The sequence below is a fragment of the Drosophila albomicans genome, chromosome X, assembly GCF_009650485.2.
Source record: "Drosophila albomicans strain 15112-1751.03 chromosome X, ASM965048v2, whole genome shotgun sequence".
Lineage (NCBI taxonomy): Eukaryota > Metazoa > Arthropoda > Insecta > Diptera > Drosophilidae > Drosophila > Drosophila albomicans.
The window spans coordinates 16,720,938-16,735,663 of NC_047627.2; the positions used below are offsets into that span (position 1 = coordinate 16,720,938).

The 14,726-nt window shown below is 38.9% G+C and overlaps 1 protein-coding gene across 2 annotated transcripts in view; it reads right to left on the reverse strand.

Annotated features, from left to right (window-relative positions):
* LOC117577839 (acetylcholine receptor subunit alpha-like) overlaps positions 1-14,726 on the reverse strand; it is a 115,140-nt gene that overhangs the window by 7,105 nt on the left and 93,309 nt on the right. For both annotated transcript variants that reach the window (XM_052008516.1, XM_034262780.2), the window contains one exon: positions 4,458-4,626. In XM_052008516.1, coding sequence (XP_051864476.1) covers positions 4,458-4,626 — 169 coding nt within the window. The remainder of the gene's footprint in view (positions 1-4,457; positions 4,627-14,726) is intronic.

The following is a 14,726-nucleotide window of genomic DNA, read 5'->3' on the forward strand; positions in this document are numbered from 1 at the left end:
ACACATTAACTTAACGATTTCCATGTGTTATCTGTATAGCTTCCTAAGTTAGTTAAATACCGAATGCAAATACTCATATGTTAATTAACATAAATATTTCAAAGTTATTTACATCTTACATTCTCGTTGATGTCACATGCCATCATCAGCATTAAATTTAAAGTGTAACAGCCTAGTTTCATAGCAGCCAGCTTAAAGTAGGGAGCAGTACGTCAAACGATAGGCGTGATCCCATAAGTGTGTGGCGCCTATCGATAAATTTCACATTTGCCTTTACAAAGCAACATCGATATTTGAATGCCAATGTGTCAACTGTGAATTGGTGCAGAAAATGTGTAGAAGCGCAAATATTGATGGCAACTAAATAAATTGTTTGGTAAGAACACAAGACAACGCCATACACATGTATTTAAATAAACATTCAAATGCAGCTGCTATTCACAGCAGTTTGCTTTCGAATTTTCTACTTGAGTTATTAAAATCGAAATCGTATAAAATGCTATTGAAGTGTGTGTTGCAATTTTTTTTATTGTTCATGTGAGTGTGTGAGTATGTGTGTGTGTGTGTGAAGCGTAAAAACAATGGCAGCAGCAGAAGGAAGGATGCCTTATAAATAACCACATGGCAAGTTGACTGACTAATCCCACTCGTTGTTCGCATTCTCTCCCTCAAGCTTTTGCTTTATTCTTGCCTCAATATATTGCGGCGCCAGGCACATAAAAACCATAGCATACTTCGCAGAGCGCCCAATAAGGCAAACTCAATATGATTTGTATGGTGGCGAGACGGAGACGGACGGACAGAGAGAGAGGAGCGAGTGAGACGTAGAGGTAGAGTGAGTGAGTGAGTCGCAGTCAGCGCGCTGCCAAGTTGTATTAACTGCTAAGCACAGCTGGCTCAGCTGGAGGTCAGGACAGGTGGCCCAGGTGGCACAGCTTCACCTGTGTGTGTGTGTCTGTGTGTGTGTGTGTGTGTAAGCTGCTTGTAATGAAGTGTGTGCAAAAAGTAATTAAATGTCGAAAATGAGACGGGCAATTTGAGTTCTTGGAAGCTTCTTATGTGTGCACACACACAAATACTTTCGCAGTAGCACATCTCTCATTGTCACTGTCTGTGCGTGTGTGTGTGTGTGTGCGGCATAAATTTGATGCCTAATGATTTTATGATAATTAGCCTTAGTTTTGCAAAGTGCTGTAAAGCGATTAGTGCGCTGCCTAATTAAGGTTGCAAGCCGCTTTTGACATGCGACATGGACAAAGTCCTCAAGCTGACAAGCCAGTTGCAAGCGGACACGAGGAGGGGCATTATTTATGCAAATGTATGTGTAATTAATGTCTGCACTACACATCCTCTCTTATGCCTCTCTCTCTCTCTCTCTCGCTTGCTCTGACACTTGCTCTCTCACTCGTTGAATGTGCCACACAACTGTGGCATGGGGCAGGCAATGCATGTGTGTGTGTGTGTGTGTGTGTGTGCTGCTGCACATAAAATGTAATTGTTTCAGCAATAATAAAAATGCAGACGCGTCGACAAAAGGGTTTCGTGTGTGTTTTGCCTGTGGCCAAAAGCAAAATAAAAACTCCCAGTTTGCCATTGTCCAGTTGAGCTACTTAGTATTGGACACGAACTCTATGCGATTGACTGAATGGATGAATGAATAAATGAACGAATGAACGAATGAACGAATGAACCAATGAATGGCTGAATGAATGAAGTGCGTTGTGGCGCATATGCATGTAAATTGCCAATTGCAATTCCAATTTCCAATACGAATACGAATTCGAATTCGAAATCGGCAACGCAATCGAAATCGCAATCGGAATCCGATTCTCATTTCGATTGCACATGTCCCATCTCATATTCCCATTCGCCCCCTCTCCCTCTCTCTCTCGTATGTTTTTAACTACTTGCAATAACAACAACAACAACAACAACAACCGCAGCAGCGGGAGCAATTGGCAACTTCATTCCCATGGAGCAGACGATTGCTCGTTGCTCAATACGTTGACCGCTTTTAGGCGTAAATATTTGTGCGAGCTCCAGCTGTCGCTGTCTATCTCCCTCTCTCTGTCCTTCTCTCTCTCTCTCACTCACTGACCATAAAAAGCACACAACATAACATAACAAAATAACAAACAACAACAACAACAAAACACAACACAGCTTGACCAGGCGGCGGGCTGGCTCGTAAAATAAAAACACAATGAATTGTTTATTCGAACGAGCCGAAACTGATATGTTCCCCAAACCCGTGGGCTGTAGGCTCTTTATGTGCTTGCATTCCCCTCCCCTACCCCTATTCACCACTCGATATGTCCCCTATTTCGTGCAAGTGCTGAACTTTAACAGATCCTTCTGCAGCTTGTTATCGCTCATTTTATTTCGCACCTTATCTATCTCTTTACCTCGTCTTGCATTTACAACCTTGCGTGCCAAATAAGTACCTTGTTAGCTTCGATTACAGTTGAGAGGCGAGTGCTTTCCTTCTTTTACTCGTTATCTTACCCTTTAAAGTTTAAAGAATTAGTTTCTGTCTTTTATATTTGTATTTGCCTGCTTCGAATAACATGTTTATTTTTATTTTTAGAAGCGAGAGGAAGCTTTACTCGTCACTTTTAAATTAACGAGTTTTCTTAAATTTGGTAAGTTTTGCTAAATTAGTTATTTTCATAGATGTATATTTATATTCATTATTGACATAAGTTGTAAGGGAGTGAAAACAAGAAAGTGCTAAGAAAACACTTTACTCGTTACTTTTAAATCAACGAGCTTTCTGACTTGCTTGCTTACAGCAAATATAATATTATTTTTTTTTTGTTATTATAAATGAATATCACCATTAAGAAACATTGAAAGGTTGAGAATAAAGCTATTTCAAGTTGTAGGCTACTCGCTACTTTGAAAGCAAAGAGTTTTTGTTAGTTTTTTTTTATGCCAGCTACTCATAGGGTAGAAGAGTATTATAACTTTATGCCTCGAGCACACTCAGCTGAAGATTTCTTAATTGTTTAAATTTTATTTATTTGAATAAACTATTTATTATCTCGATTTACTCGTTACTTTGAAAATAACGAGTCTTCCTTAGCTTGCTATCTTTTCATAGTATTGACGACATTTAATTTCGGTTGACTATCAAATTATACACTTGTTATGGCATTAAGTAGTTTTAATTAACACTCTCCGCTTTTCGGAGTATTGTAAATTATTTGTCCTTGCTGAACATGACGACGAGTGCACTTTTTGGCTCACTTTCATTATGGTAATCAGTGTTCTTGTTTTTTTTTGTAATCAACAAAAGCTATTTTACATATGAGTATTGTGCTGGGCTATCAACGAGTTGTGTTGTACACGCCATTAATCATAACAACGAGTGTTGTGGCACACACACACACACAGGAGCGAGTGCTGTTCTACTCGCCGTAGAGGAGAATGAAGTTGAGTTCCGGTTTGCCTTTGGTTATAGCCAATTTGGTAGTCATAATTGGTGAGCTGCTTGTTGATGTGGATTCTCTCTAGCGAATCGTTTTATGCACCTGACCAGCAAAAGGGATGACTCCCTTTCTGTGTGTGTGTGTGTGTTGGCTTCCATCAAATGCACTGTCAATATTTATTACACAAATTATGCATAATGGTAGACGTCGACGTCGACGTCGAGAAAACCGCGCGCACATACAAATTATTTTTGCGTTTTATTTATTTTGAAAATTGGCCGTAATTTATTCATAAGTCCCCAGCGGCATGTAAATATTTATATTTATGCATTATGCCGTTTTATTTTATTAATCATTTTTTTCTTCTGCTTCTTTACTGTGTTTTTTTTTTACCCATTTTCGGCAGTTTTCCCACCACAAAGAATCGCGCTGAGAAACGCGTTCAGCAGCGTGAACCGCAAATCGCGCGCGTTTTTTAACGCTCGCAATTCATCTGCATTCAAGTCGATGTGTGTGTGTTTGAGTGTGTGTGTTTGCATGTCTGTACACATTAAATTAAATACAACATGTAATTTTATTTATTTAAAGTTAAATGGCGGCAAACAGTAAAAAAGAAAATGTCGAAATGCATTTTCATTTTCATTTTCATTTGAGTGTAAAATTATTTTTTTGTTTTTTTCGTTTTCCTTTTTTTCTTTTTAATTAAAAGCACATTGAGAGCACACACACACACAGTCGCTTCGTATGTCGTAGTATGTGTTTGCTGCAATAAATTATGGCAATTGAATGAAAGCGCATAAAAAGATATATACCCGAAAAAGAAAAACACCAAAAACAAAAAACAAACAACGAAAAAAAAAAAGAAACGAAGAATCGTATACTCGGATGTGTATATAAATTAATGTGGCAGCATCAGCTGCGGGTTCATTGCGGCAGCTGATGATGAAGATGATAAAGACGATATAGATGATATCGATGATATAGATGATGAGGATGCGGTGCATCCCAGTGGAGGATATTACTCACCTTTTCGCCACTGTCCGATGGCAGGTAGAAGACCAGAATGGTTAGAAAACTGATGCCCATGCAGGGTATGATCAGGTTGACCGTGTAGAAGAGCGTCTTGCGTCGCATTGTGATGTTGAATGTGATGTCCAGATATGGCTCATCGCAGCACGTATAGAATTTTTCATTGCTGAGTGCGAGAGAGAGAGAAAGAGAACGAATGAGTAAGAGAGAGAATGTTGGTTAGAATGTGCCACGTAGGACGTAAATATTTATTTATTATGGGGCTGTTGTTTGCAGTTTCCGCTGGCAGAACATCCGCAGCGTCAATAAGCACACACACACATACATACACAAATATATTACCAACCCACCCACATACACACACACACACGCACACAGCGGCGCCAAGTCACATAAATCATCAGTTGCGCGATAAATATTGAAAAATGCTCGAAATTATTTGCAAAGACCGCACTGATGACTCCACAACTGCGGCTGACTGCCTGCCAAACTGTGCGCACACCAATGTCCATCAAACTGTGGCGGCTGCCAAACTGTAGCAATTGTCTTTCGCCTAATGAACTTGACACTTTGCGGCCGGCCTCCTGTTTGTCCTGTCGTGTACATAATTTAAAAGTTAATAATCTTTGACTGCCAACCAACGGCAAAACACAAAAACAACAAATTTGAAGACCAAAATAATCATAAAAAATCAAGAAAACGAGCTGAGATCTGAAGTGGTGGAGAAGTGGAGGCATCGGCAGCAAAAGAAAGCAAGCAAATTTGGTAAATTGAGTCAAGAACTTTTTGGCGACCGCACTTGAAAAACTCTCGAGCAAAAGTGGAGGAGCAAGAGAGAAAATGGAGAAAACGCGGCGGAAAAAAAATGAAGAAATGAAGAAATGGATGGCAGCTAGGGAACGGGTTGCCAATGGATGGATACGGATATTTGGGGTATTCGACCATGGCCAGAGTACTCTAGTGTGTGTGTGTGTGTGTGTGTGTGTGTGAGTGAGTGTTGTATGTTTGCCATCAATAATTCCGAGAGGCTTGCGGCTTCATTTTGAATAAGAAAATATTGTAAATAAATAATAAAGAGCGAAGGGCAGCAGCAGCAGCAGCAAAAGAAGCAGCAACATCGAAGCCAAGGCAGGACAACTAACTGTTTCTGGCAGTTGACTCTACACACACACACACACACACAGTCGCAGATGAAGTATGTGGCAATCGTCGGATGAGCACAAGGATAATGATGAGGATGAAAAACAAGCACAACTTGCCATCGACTGACCAAAGCAATTCAAGTATAAAATATGCCTAGGAAAACATTGGTAAGTGCTTCGCAACACAAACACAGACGCAAGGGCAGGATCGAAGGGTCAGCAGCTAGCAGCTAGCAGCTGGCAGCTGGAAATAGTTGCGCTGCAAAATACAAAAAAAAATATATATATAATTCGAAAAGCAAACGGAAAACTGTCAGTCAAATCCTTCGAGAGAAACAAAACTCGGCCAGCAAAACGAAAAAGACACGGCGAAGAGAAGAGGAGAGAAGAAGTGGAGAAGTGGAGAAGCGATTGAGGTACAGCAAAAGGAGTAAGTCGCAGACGTGACTCAATTGACTGATGATGATCGGGATAAGGAAAACCCCTAATACCAAAATATATACTTTACTATTAAGCCAGCTCTATGGAGCATACAGAGGGGTGGTAAGAAGGGGACCATCAATTTATGGCTAGGCCAAAAGGCAAAGGCGGAATTGAGCTGCTGAAAAGGAGCGGGAGAGGAAGAGGTGTGAAAAGAGCAAAAGTAAAGTAGAGGCATAATATAAGAATGAAAAATCAGGTAAGAGTAGCGTTGCTAAAACAAAGGGAACAAGCGTTAGAAGACTTTTAAATACTCTAGAGAAAAAAAGCGAGCAAAGTTTTCTTCGCAAAAAAAAGGCAACAAATGGAAAAATCACAAAGAATTCCACACAAATCAAGTTGAGCAAAGCAAATGAAACAATAGAGCAAAGCTGAGAAAAGAACGAAATGAGAAATAATTGCAAAAAAGTTTAAAAAACCGAAGAGAGCAACGATTACAAAAGCGTAAAGGGTTGATAGATGTTGATAAAAGCAAAAAGAAATGAAAAGCATTAGATGCAGAAGAACTTGTGATAATAATAAGAGTATTCTAAAATCTTTTTCCCCCTTACAACTTTACAACCATTTTCAATAAAAAGAAATATCAAAGTAAGGCGAACGCTTAACAATAATAATTAAACAAGGCTGAAGGCGACTGAACATGAGAAAGATAAGTCGCAAATTGGAGTGACAAGTATAATTAAAAATAAAAACGATTTCTTGAAATTGTTTCTGCTTTTACTTCTCAGTATATTTAATATACGCTTTCAACATCTGAATACTGAATCCTTTAAGTAAGGGCAATGTGATTTAGACGAAAATCAGAAGGGGAGAAACAGAGAGATAGAGATGTTACAAGATGAGACGCACGAATCTCAGTATATTTAAATACTGAGTCTATTATGTGGAAGCGACGAAAACTAGATAGTGATAGGGATAGAGTTAAAGATGTTGAAAGGTGAGATGCATAAAATTCAGTATATTTAATATACACTTTTAGCTTTTAAATACTGAATATTTTAAGTTAAGGGAACATGATTTAGACGTAGACTAGAAGATAATAGGGATAGAGATAGAGATGTTAAAAGTTGAGATGCATAAATCTCAGTTTATTTAACATACACTTTCAGCTTTTAAATACTGAATCTTTTAAGTAAAGATGCACAAATCTCAGTATATTTAATATACACTTTCAGCTTTTAAATACTGAATCTTTTAAGTAAAGGCAACGCTATTTAAGCGAATACTAGAAGATGATATGGAGAGAGAAAGACATGCTAAAAGTTGAGATGCATAAATCTCAGTATATTTAAATACTGAGTCTATTATGTGGAAGCGATGAAAACTAGATAGTGATAGGGATAGATAGCATAAAATTCAGTATATTTAATATACACTTTCAGCTTTTAAATACTGAATCTTTTAAGTAAAGATGCACAAATCTCAGTATATTTAACATACTCTTTCAGCATTTAAAAACTGAATCTTTTAAGTTAAAGGAACACGATTTAGACGTAGACTAGAAGATAATAGGGATAGAGATAGAGATGTTAAAAGTTGAGATGCACAAATCTCAGTATATTTAAATACTGACTCTATTATGTGGAAGCGACGAAAACTAGATAGTGATAGGGATAGAGTTAAAGATGTTGAAAATTCAGTATATTTAATATACACTTTCAGCTTTTAAATACTGAATCATTTAAGTAAAGGCAACGCTATTTAAGCTAATACTAGAAGATAATAGGGATAGATGTAGAGATGTTAAAAGGTGAGATGCACAAATCTCAGTATATTTAAATACTGAGTCTTTTATGTGGAAGCGATGAAAACTAGATAGTGATAGGGATAGAGTTAAAGATGTTGAAAGGTGAGATGCATAAAATTCAGTATATTTAATATACACTTTCAGCTTTTAAATACTGAATCTTTTAAGTAAAGGCAACGCTATTTAAGCGAATGATAGAAGGTGATATGGAGAGAGAAAGACATGTTAAAAGTTGAGATGCATAAATCTCAGAATATTTAACATACTCTTTCAGCATTTAAAAACTGAATCAAGTTAAGAGAACATGATTTAGACGTAGACTAGAATATAATAGGGATAGAGATAGAGATGTTAAAAGGTGAAATGCACAAATCTCAGTATATTTAACATACACTTTCAGCTTTTAAATACTGAAAGCAGTGAAGATTAAAAGGTGATAGGGAGAGAGATGGATGGATGCTGAAGCTGAAGCTGGCAATAATTTGCAGCTCCAACCAATAAGAAGAGTCAAGTAAGTGAACGCTTAACTTATAGTAAAGCTGATCAAACGCATATATGGCCATCAAGGAAATCACTTTGCATTGCCTGCCGGGTATTTGCAAAGTGCACAAATTAATAAGGCCAGGTATTAGCCGTCTTAGATGGGGCTTTACTCAATGAGCTGGACACTTTAGTTCAATTGAGCTTGCTGCGTGCTCAACTATTCCCATTCCCTTCTACTTCTACTTTCACTTTGCCTTCTCTTGCTGTTTCTGTTTCCTGTGCTCAAGCTCATCAGTTTTCGTTGTAGTAGCTTACACACTGCCCTTTGACTCCTGACTACCTGCCACATGGGGCACGCAGCATAAGAGTCTAGTTTCTACTTATGTGGTTCAAGTTGCCTTTTTTTTTGTTACTGTTGTTGTGCTTATGTGAGACACGTGGGTGTTTGTGTGTGAGAGAGCAAAGGTCAGTGTAATAAGCTCAGTGATGCTTTGCTTAGTTGGTTAGTTGTAAGAGGAGCCATCAAGGGTCTAAGGAGCAGAGGGGTGAGAGAAGGAGGAGGAGGAGGAGGAGAGATTTTTCGGGGCGGCAGAGAAAAACATACAATAAATCATAAAATAGGCAAAGCCAGGCCACACGCCAACAACAAGAGAGAGAGATAGCGTGGGAGAGGGAGTTAGATGTGTGAGGAGAGGGACAAAGAGGAAGCTAGGGAGCAAGTAGCAAGCAGTAAAGCAGCAAGTTGGAGCCAACGGGGGAATTGAGGCATTGAAGGAGCTGCGTGGGAAGAGGCGAGGAGAGGGGAGTGTAGGCAGCTGTTGGGACCACACACACACACACAAACACACATGGAGGCGGATGCGAGCGCGTGTCTGTGCACGTCTGGACACGTCGTCGCCGTCGTTGTCGTCGTCGTCGTTGTCGTTGTCGTTGGCGGAGACGTCGGTGGCGCCACGTAGGCACAACAGCAACAATAACAGTTGATTTGACTAGCGGCATGCGGCAGCAAAAAGGGCAATGGCAACAATTCATCAATGCCCATGGACCAAGCGGCGTATGCGTAATGAAAACACAGCCTCCTCCACGCGCAGTCAATGTGAAGTCCAGTCGAAAAGTTGCCAACTGGCAGAAAATCTAAAATCCAAGCGCACAACAACACAAAAAAAACTAAAAAAAACTAGAAAAACCCCCAGCGAAATTGCAGTTGAAATTGATTTCGGGAATGGTATCGAATCGAATCGAATCGAAAGCAAAAGCTGTTGGCAGACCGAAATGGCCGAAACACTGATTGGCAGCACACACAAACACTGTGACACACACACACACACACACACAGTCAAAGAACAAAACGCATAAATACTAAATGATTGGCAACATACAAAAAAGTCAAGAGCGTGGAAAGGGAGACAAAGGAATCCCACATAAAATGGCCGCAAAACGCCGAAGGATCCCAAAGGCAGCAGGGACAGAGACGGAGGCGGAGGCGGAGATGGCGGCGGCATTTTCAAAGCGAAGCGGCGGCGACCCTTAGGCGGCCATTGCCACCTACTAAGCCAATGAAGGGCGGCCTAGACAGCAGTTGGGGTGGCTTGCGGAGGGGGGCGGTATGTAAGCACTCGCCTTTGGTCGTCTGAGCCTAACGCTTGATTGATTTCCACAAGTTTATGCCAAGTTCTCGTTTCGTTTCTTTTTTTGCCTTTGCCTCTTGCTTTTTTGAGTGTTTTTCCTTTTATTTCGCTTCATCTTTTTTTCATTTCATTTTTGCTTGCTTTTTTATGTCGCTTTGTTTCGATTTCGTCAGAAATCAGTGCAAGGACTAAAGGGGAACGATAGAGGGGGGAAAATAAGGGGGATGGGTTTGGTCATTCAATGGGCACAAGCATTTGACGTAAGTAATAGAATTTTAATAACTTTACTAAGGAACTCGATGCGCTCTCGGATTCATCGAATGGAAATTACAAACGAAGGGGGAAAGGGAAGGGAAGGGAAGGTTAAGGTTTTGGCTCACTTCAAAGTTGACTAATTATGGTTTTAATCGATCAGGCGCATCGATGGCAAAGTCCTGTAATCAAGCCATCAAACAAAAGTGAGACTCAAACTGAAACTGAAAGTGAGAGTGAAACTGGAAGTGAGAGTGAGAGTGAAAGTGAAAGTAAGAGTGAAAGTAAAAGTGTCTGTCGATAAGTTCTTTGAAGGGTGGAAAAGTTAAGGGTGCTGTGCATGTGCTCGGCATGTTGATTTTGTGCGACGCAACGCAACGCAACGAAACGAAACGCAACGCAAGCCGCACTGCGGCAATTAGACAAAAACAGCCGCAGGGGGAGCAGATACAGAGAGAGAGCAAGGGAAAGAGAGAGAGAGATGAATTGTGGGTGAAAAGCACAACGCACAACTCAATAAATGTTGAGGCATTGGCATTCACAGTGCGCACACGGTAAACTTTGTTAAGACTGCATAAATGTCACTAAGAAGCGCTGAAAGTTGAAGCCAGACTATCGATAGTCATGTCGATAGTAATATAAGGCAAAACTGTGGCGATAAATTTTTTTAGTTAGTTATCAATCAACCCAATTTGAAATGCACTCAGTGCATTTTCATATAGTAATTGATTAGTCTAAGAACTCAACCAAAACTGTTCAGTGGCAATCATTTTTTTGTCAATACTTGGCACAATGTCAATACTATTGATATGCCTATGCGCCCCACACATTTTTGGCAGATGTTTTTTGGCCGCAATATTATTGCTACTAATTGCATTCGAGACGTTATTGAAACACTGAATAAATTTCAATTTTGAATGCTGAATGCGTTAGTCTAAGACTGGCTATCGTTTATATTATCGCAAATACTATCGCCAAGCATTAAAATAATTGTTTATTTCAAAGTTAAATTCAATTTAAGGAAATGCAATTTAAACTGAATGAAATACAATATTTATAATGCTAATTTAGAATAATATCTATGATAATATACTTTTATGTCGTTGCTCTCACTAATGTTTTCGATTAGATGCCTGTGTTTACGTCTCTTTTATGTTGTTTGTGCTTGTTGTTTATACTATCGCTGATACTGGTACTTTATGCCATCGCTGATTTCATGCTTAATGCTATCCTTAATTGCCGGCAGGACAAATGAAGAGCGGAAGTCGATGTTGAAGTTGGTTTCGAAGTCGTAGTCGAAGTCGAAGTCGAAGGAGTCAATCCCCCAAAGCCAGAGACAGAGACAACGTTTGACTTGTAGAATTGTTGCTGCTGCTTGTTTGCTATTGTTGTTGTGGCTGGTTGTTGTTGTAGTTGGTTGTTGTAGGTTGTTGGCTGGTAACCAATTGGATGCTTAACTGTTCATAATGACTAACCCCATGACAAGGCCAAAAAACACACACAAAACGAATACATTTGTGGCATTACTTGAAGCATGCCACATGCCACATGCCGCCGCCACATGCCGTCCCCAAGCATCAAGCCACATGCTACACATGAGAAGAGAGCGTAACGGGAGACAAGAACAAAAATGCTTAAGCAGGCCAAAAGCAGCGCAAAACGGGGCTCAAGTCATTGACAGGAATTAAAAAGTTGACAGCCGTTGCCACGTGTATCTTTCTATACATGTATGTGTGTTGGGTGTGTGTGTGTGTGTGTGTGTGTGCCGCAGTCTTCAGTAAATTATGCCACAAGTGCGTGACACAAACCAGAGGCGGACGTTACTGCGGCTTTTTTCCCTTTAGCGAGCGATGCAGTAGTTGGAGACGTCGTAGGCGTTGCGTCCCTTCATTGTCTGCAGCTGTTGGAGGCTGCGCCTAAAATGCTGCAACACAATTCACAGCACGTAGCGCAATTTTGCCATGAAGCTGTGGCAATCGCAGCGACTTCTTTCCCTCGTTCGCCTCGTTCGCCTCGTTCGCCTTTGCCCTTCATATTCACTTTAATGCGCATCAACATCGACAGTTAAATTAACTGAGTCGCCCACGTGTAGCACCGACTGCTGAGCACAGGGGCGTGGCTGTTCAGTGGGTGGTGGTGAGACGGGAGGGGGCCACGTACGTACAGACTTGTGTGTTGTCCCTTTTCAGTTAGGCAGCCAGAGCACTGCAATCAGAAGCTGATTGACAGACAGTCAGCGAGACGGATCGTCGTTGTTGCACGGAAAACACTGAGTGTGCTCAACTGTGAGATACTCGCTACCCATTTTCGAATAAAAGCAAAAGAGTACGGTATACATTTTTAAATATACCACAAGAATATTGAACATATATCAAAACTTATATTTGGCATATACTGTATACTATATTTAGTACATCCTACATTCAAAATATACCATAGAGTGCAAAATATACCAGATTGTCAACCAACACAAACAGGTTTATAATACCCTACTAACATATTTGTGGCGGGTATTAAAAGGAACACATAAGATAAGTGAATACCCTGCACATTTGATGTGCACGATAATCAGCAATGCCAAGCTAGTTAGCAACTTTCCTACTCATTTAAATATTAATTATATTTTTGGGAAAATAATAATTTATATTACTTTGTTTTATATTTCTACTATAGTTGTAAAAGAAATATATTTAACGTACATTTAACCGAACTTAAATATCAATAAATTCGGGTAATTAGTAATTATTATTTCTGATTATTATAATAATATTTTTATTATGCCCAATTATTTCTTTTTTTTTTATATAAATTGAGTCCAGTCATGAAATGAAATGCATTTAAGGCACACTTCCAATTTATGTGTTGTCACTCGGGTCTCGTTTTACTGCTTCCGACTAGACAACAATTGGGCAACGGTAAATTTTGAGTGTGACCGCGTTGACGTAAAAAAACTGCCCAAAATTAAATAAAAAAGTAAGTTATGAAAATCATCGAGAAATTAAAGCTGAATGATTTAGAAAAATCAGTGTGTTGAGCTTTGTTTCGATTTTACCTCTCTAAAATAAATGTAAAAATGGAGGCCGATATAATGAGTTTTTTTCTTATGGGATTTATTTGACATTTCAAACATATGAACAAAAAAAAACGAGAAAAACTTAAATTTTGGTGATGTGGAACCAGAGCCTTGAACATTAATATATTGGAGTGTATCAGAAATTATATTATTTCTATTGCAATCTGGCTTATACTGAAAAAGTATGCTAAATTATGTGTTATATTTCTATTTGAATTGTAGCTAGTAACAAACAATTATAATTATTTTGTTGTGCAGAAGTGCATTTATATAGTTTATAAGCTCAATCAATATTTCTAACTATTTTTCTCGTATCTCTTCTCTTCATTACAGGGTATCAGCATGTGAATCTGCTGCCTGGCAAAGTGTCACCTTTCAGCTTATTGAGATACAATTGCTGAGACGGGACACCTGAGCAGAGGTCGCAACGAGACAACAATTGGAATCACAAAGCCATAAAATTAACGCATAGTTTTCTCATCTTCTTTTCCCCCAAACAACAAAAACGAGGGACGACATCAACTTGTTTGAAGCAAGTGCAGAGGTCGCGCGGCAGGAGCTTTTCGATTTGTTGGTAAGTATGCAACTATCTCTTTCTCTTTAGCTCTTTATCTTTTCCCCCCTCCGAGCTCCGGAGCTCCGGGCGGAAGATGTTAGTTTGGCCAAAGTTACTGCGCTGATTTATTGTCCGTTGCTGTTGTTGCACGCAACTCTAAATCTAAAATAGCTTGCGGGCAAGTGCGTGTCTATTTGCCACTAGAGGTGGCCATAATACACATACGTGTTAGAGATGGTAAAATGAAAACAATTGCGGTGAATATCTAAGTTGTTGTGAAATAAGAATAACTTAATTTATACACAAATAATTACCCTTCTATTGGGTATTATGCAAAGTATTTTATGAAATATATATACTACATATTTCTTTATTTACCTTAGATATAGTTAAAATTACACTAACGTATTTCTAAAGCACTGGGTGCAGAGGCCTTCGGCTTTTTTTTATGAAATACATTGCATAATTACTCATAAAAGGTTTAGTAATATAACTAAAATCCTGAACATAATTAGATCAACAGTATGAAGCATAATTTTGCTTATTTTTGGTACGTATACGTAATAAAAGTTATTTAAATTTATTATCAATAGTTCATGAAATACTCTGTACAATATTGCAAGCAATATCCAGTAATAGATTAAGACTAAAGACCCATATCCTAAAGAGTAATAAGCAAAGCTGTATAGCGATATATTAAGTATTCGTCTACTATTATGATTATTACGTATACGTAATGAAAATGTTCTCTGCAAACTGCACAAATTTTATCAAAAATTTTTAAAATATTTCTGCAAAATAATACAGAGTATTAGTCTGATGAATAGGACTAGATCAATGCAGCATCAAGTATACGTAAGCTATTGCAAATGCGTATACTTAATGAAATCTCATTTTACGTATTT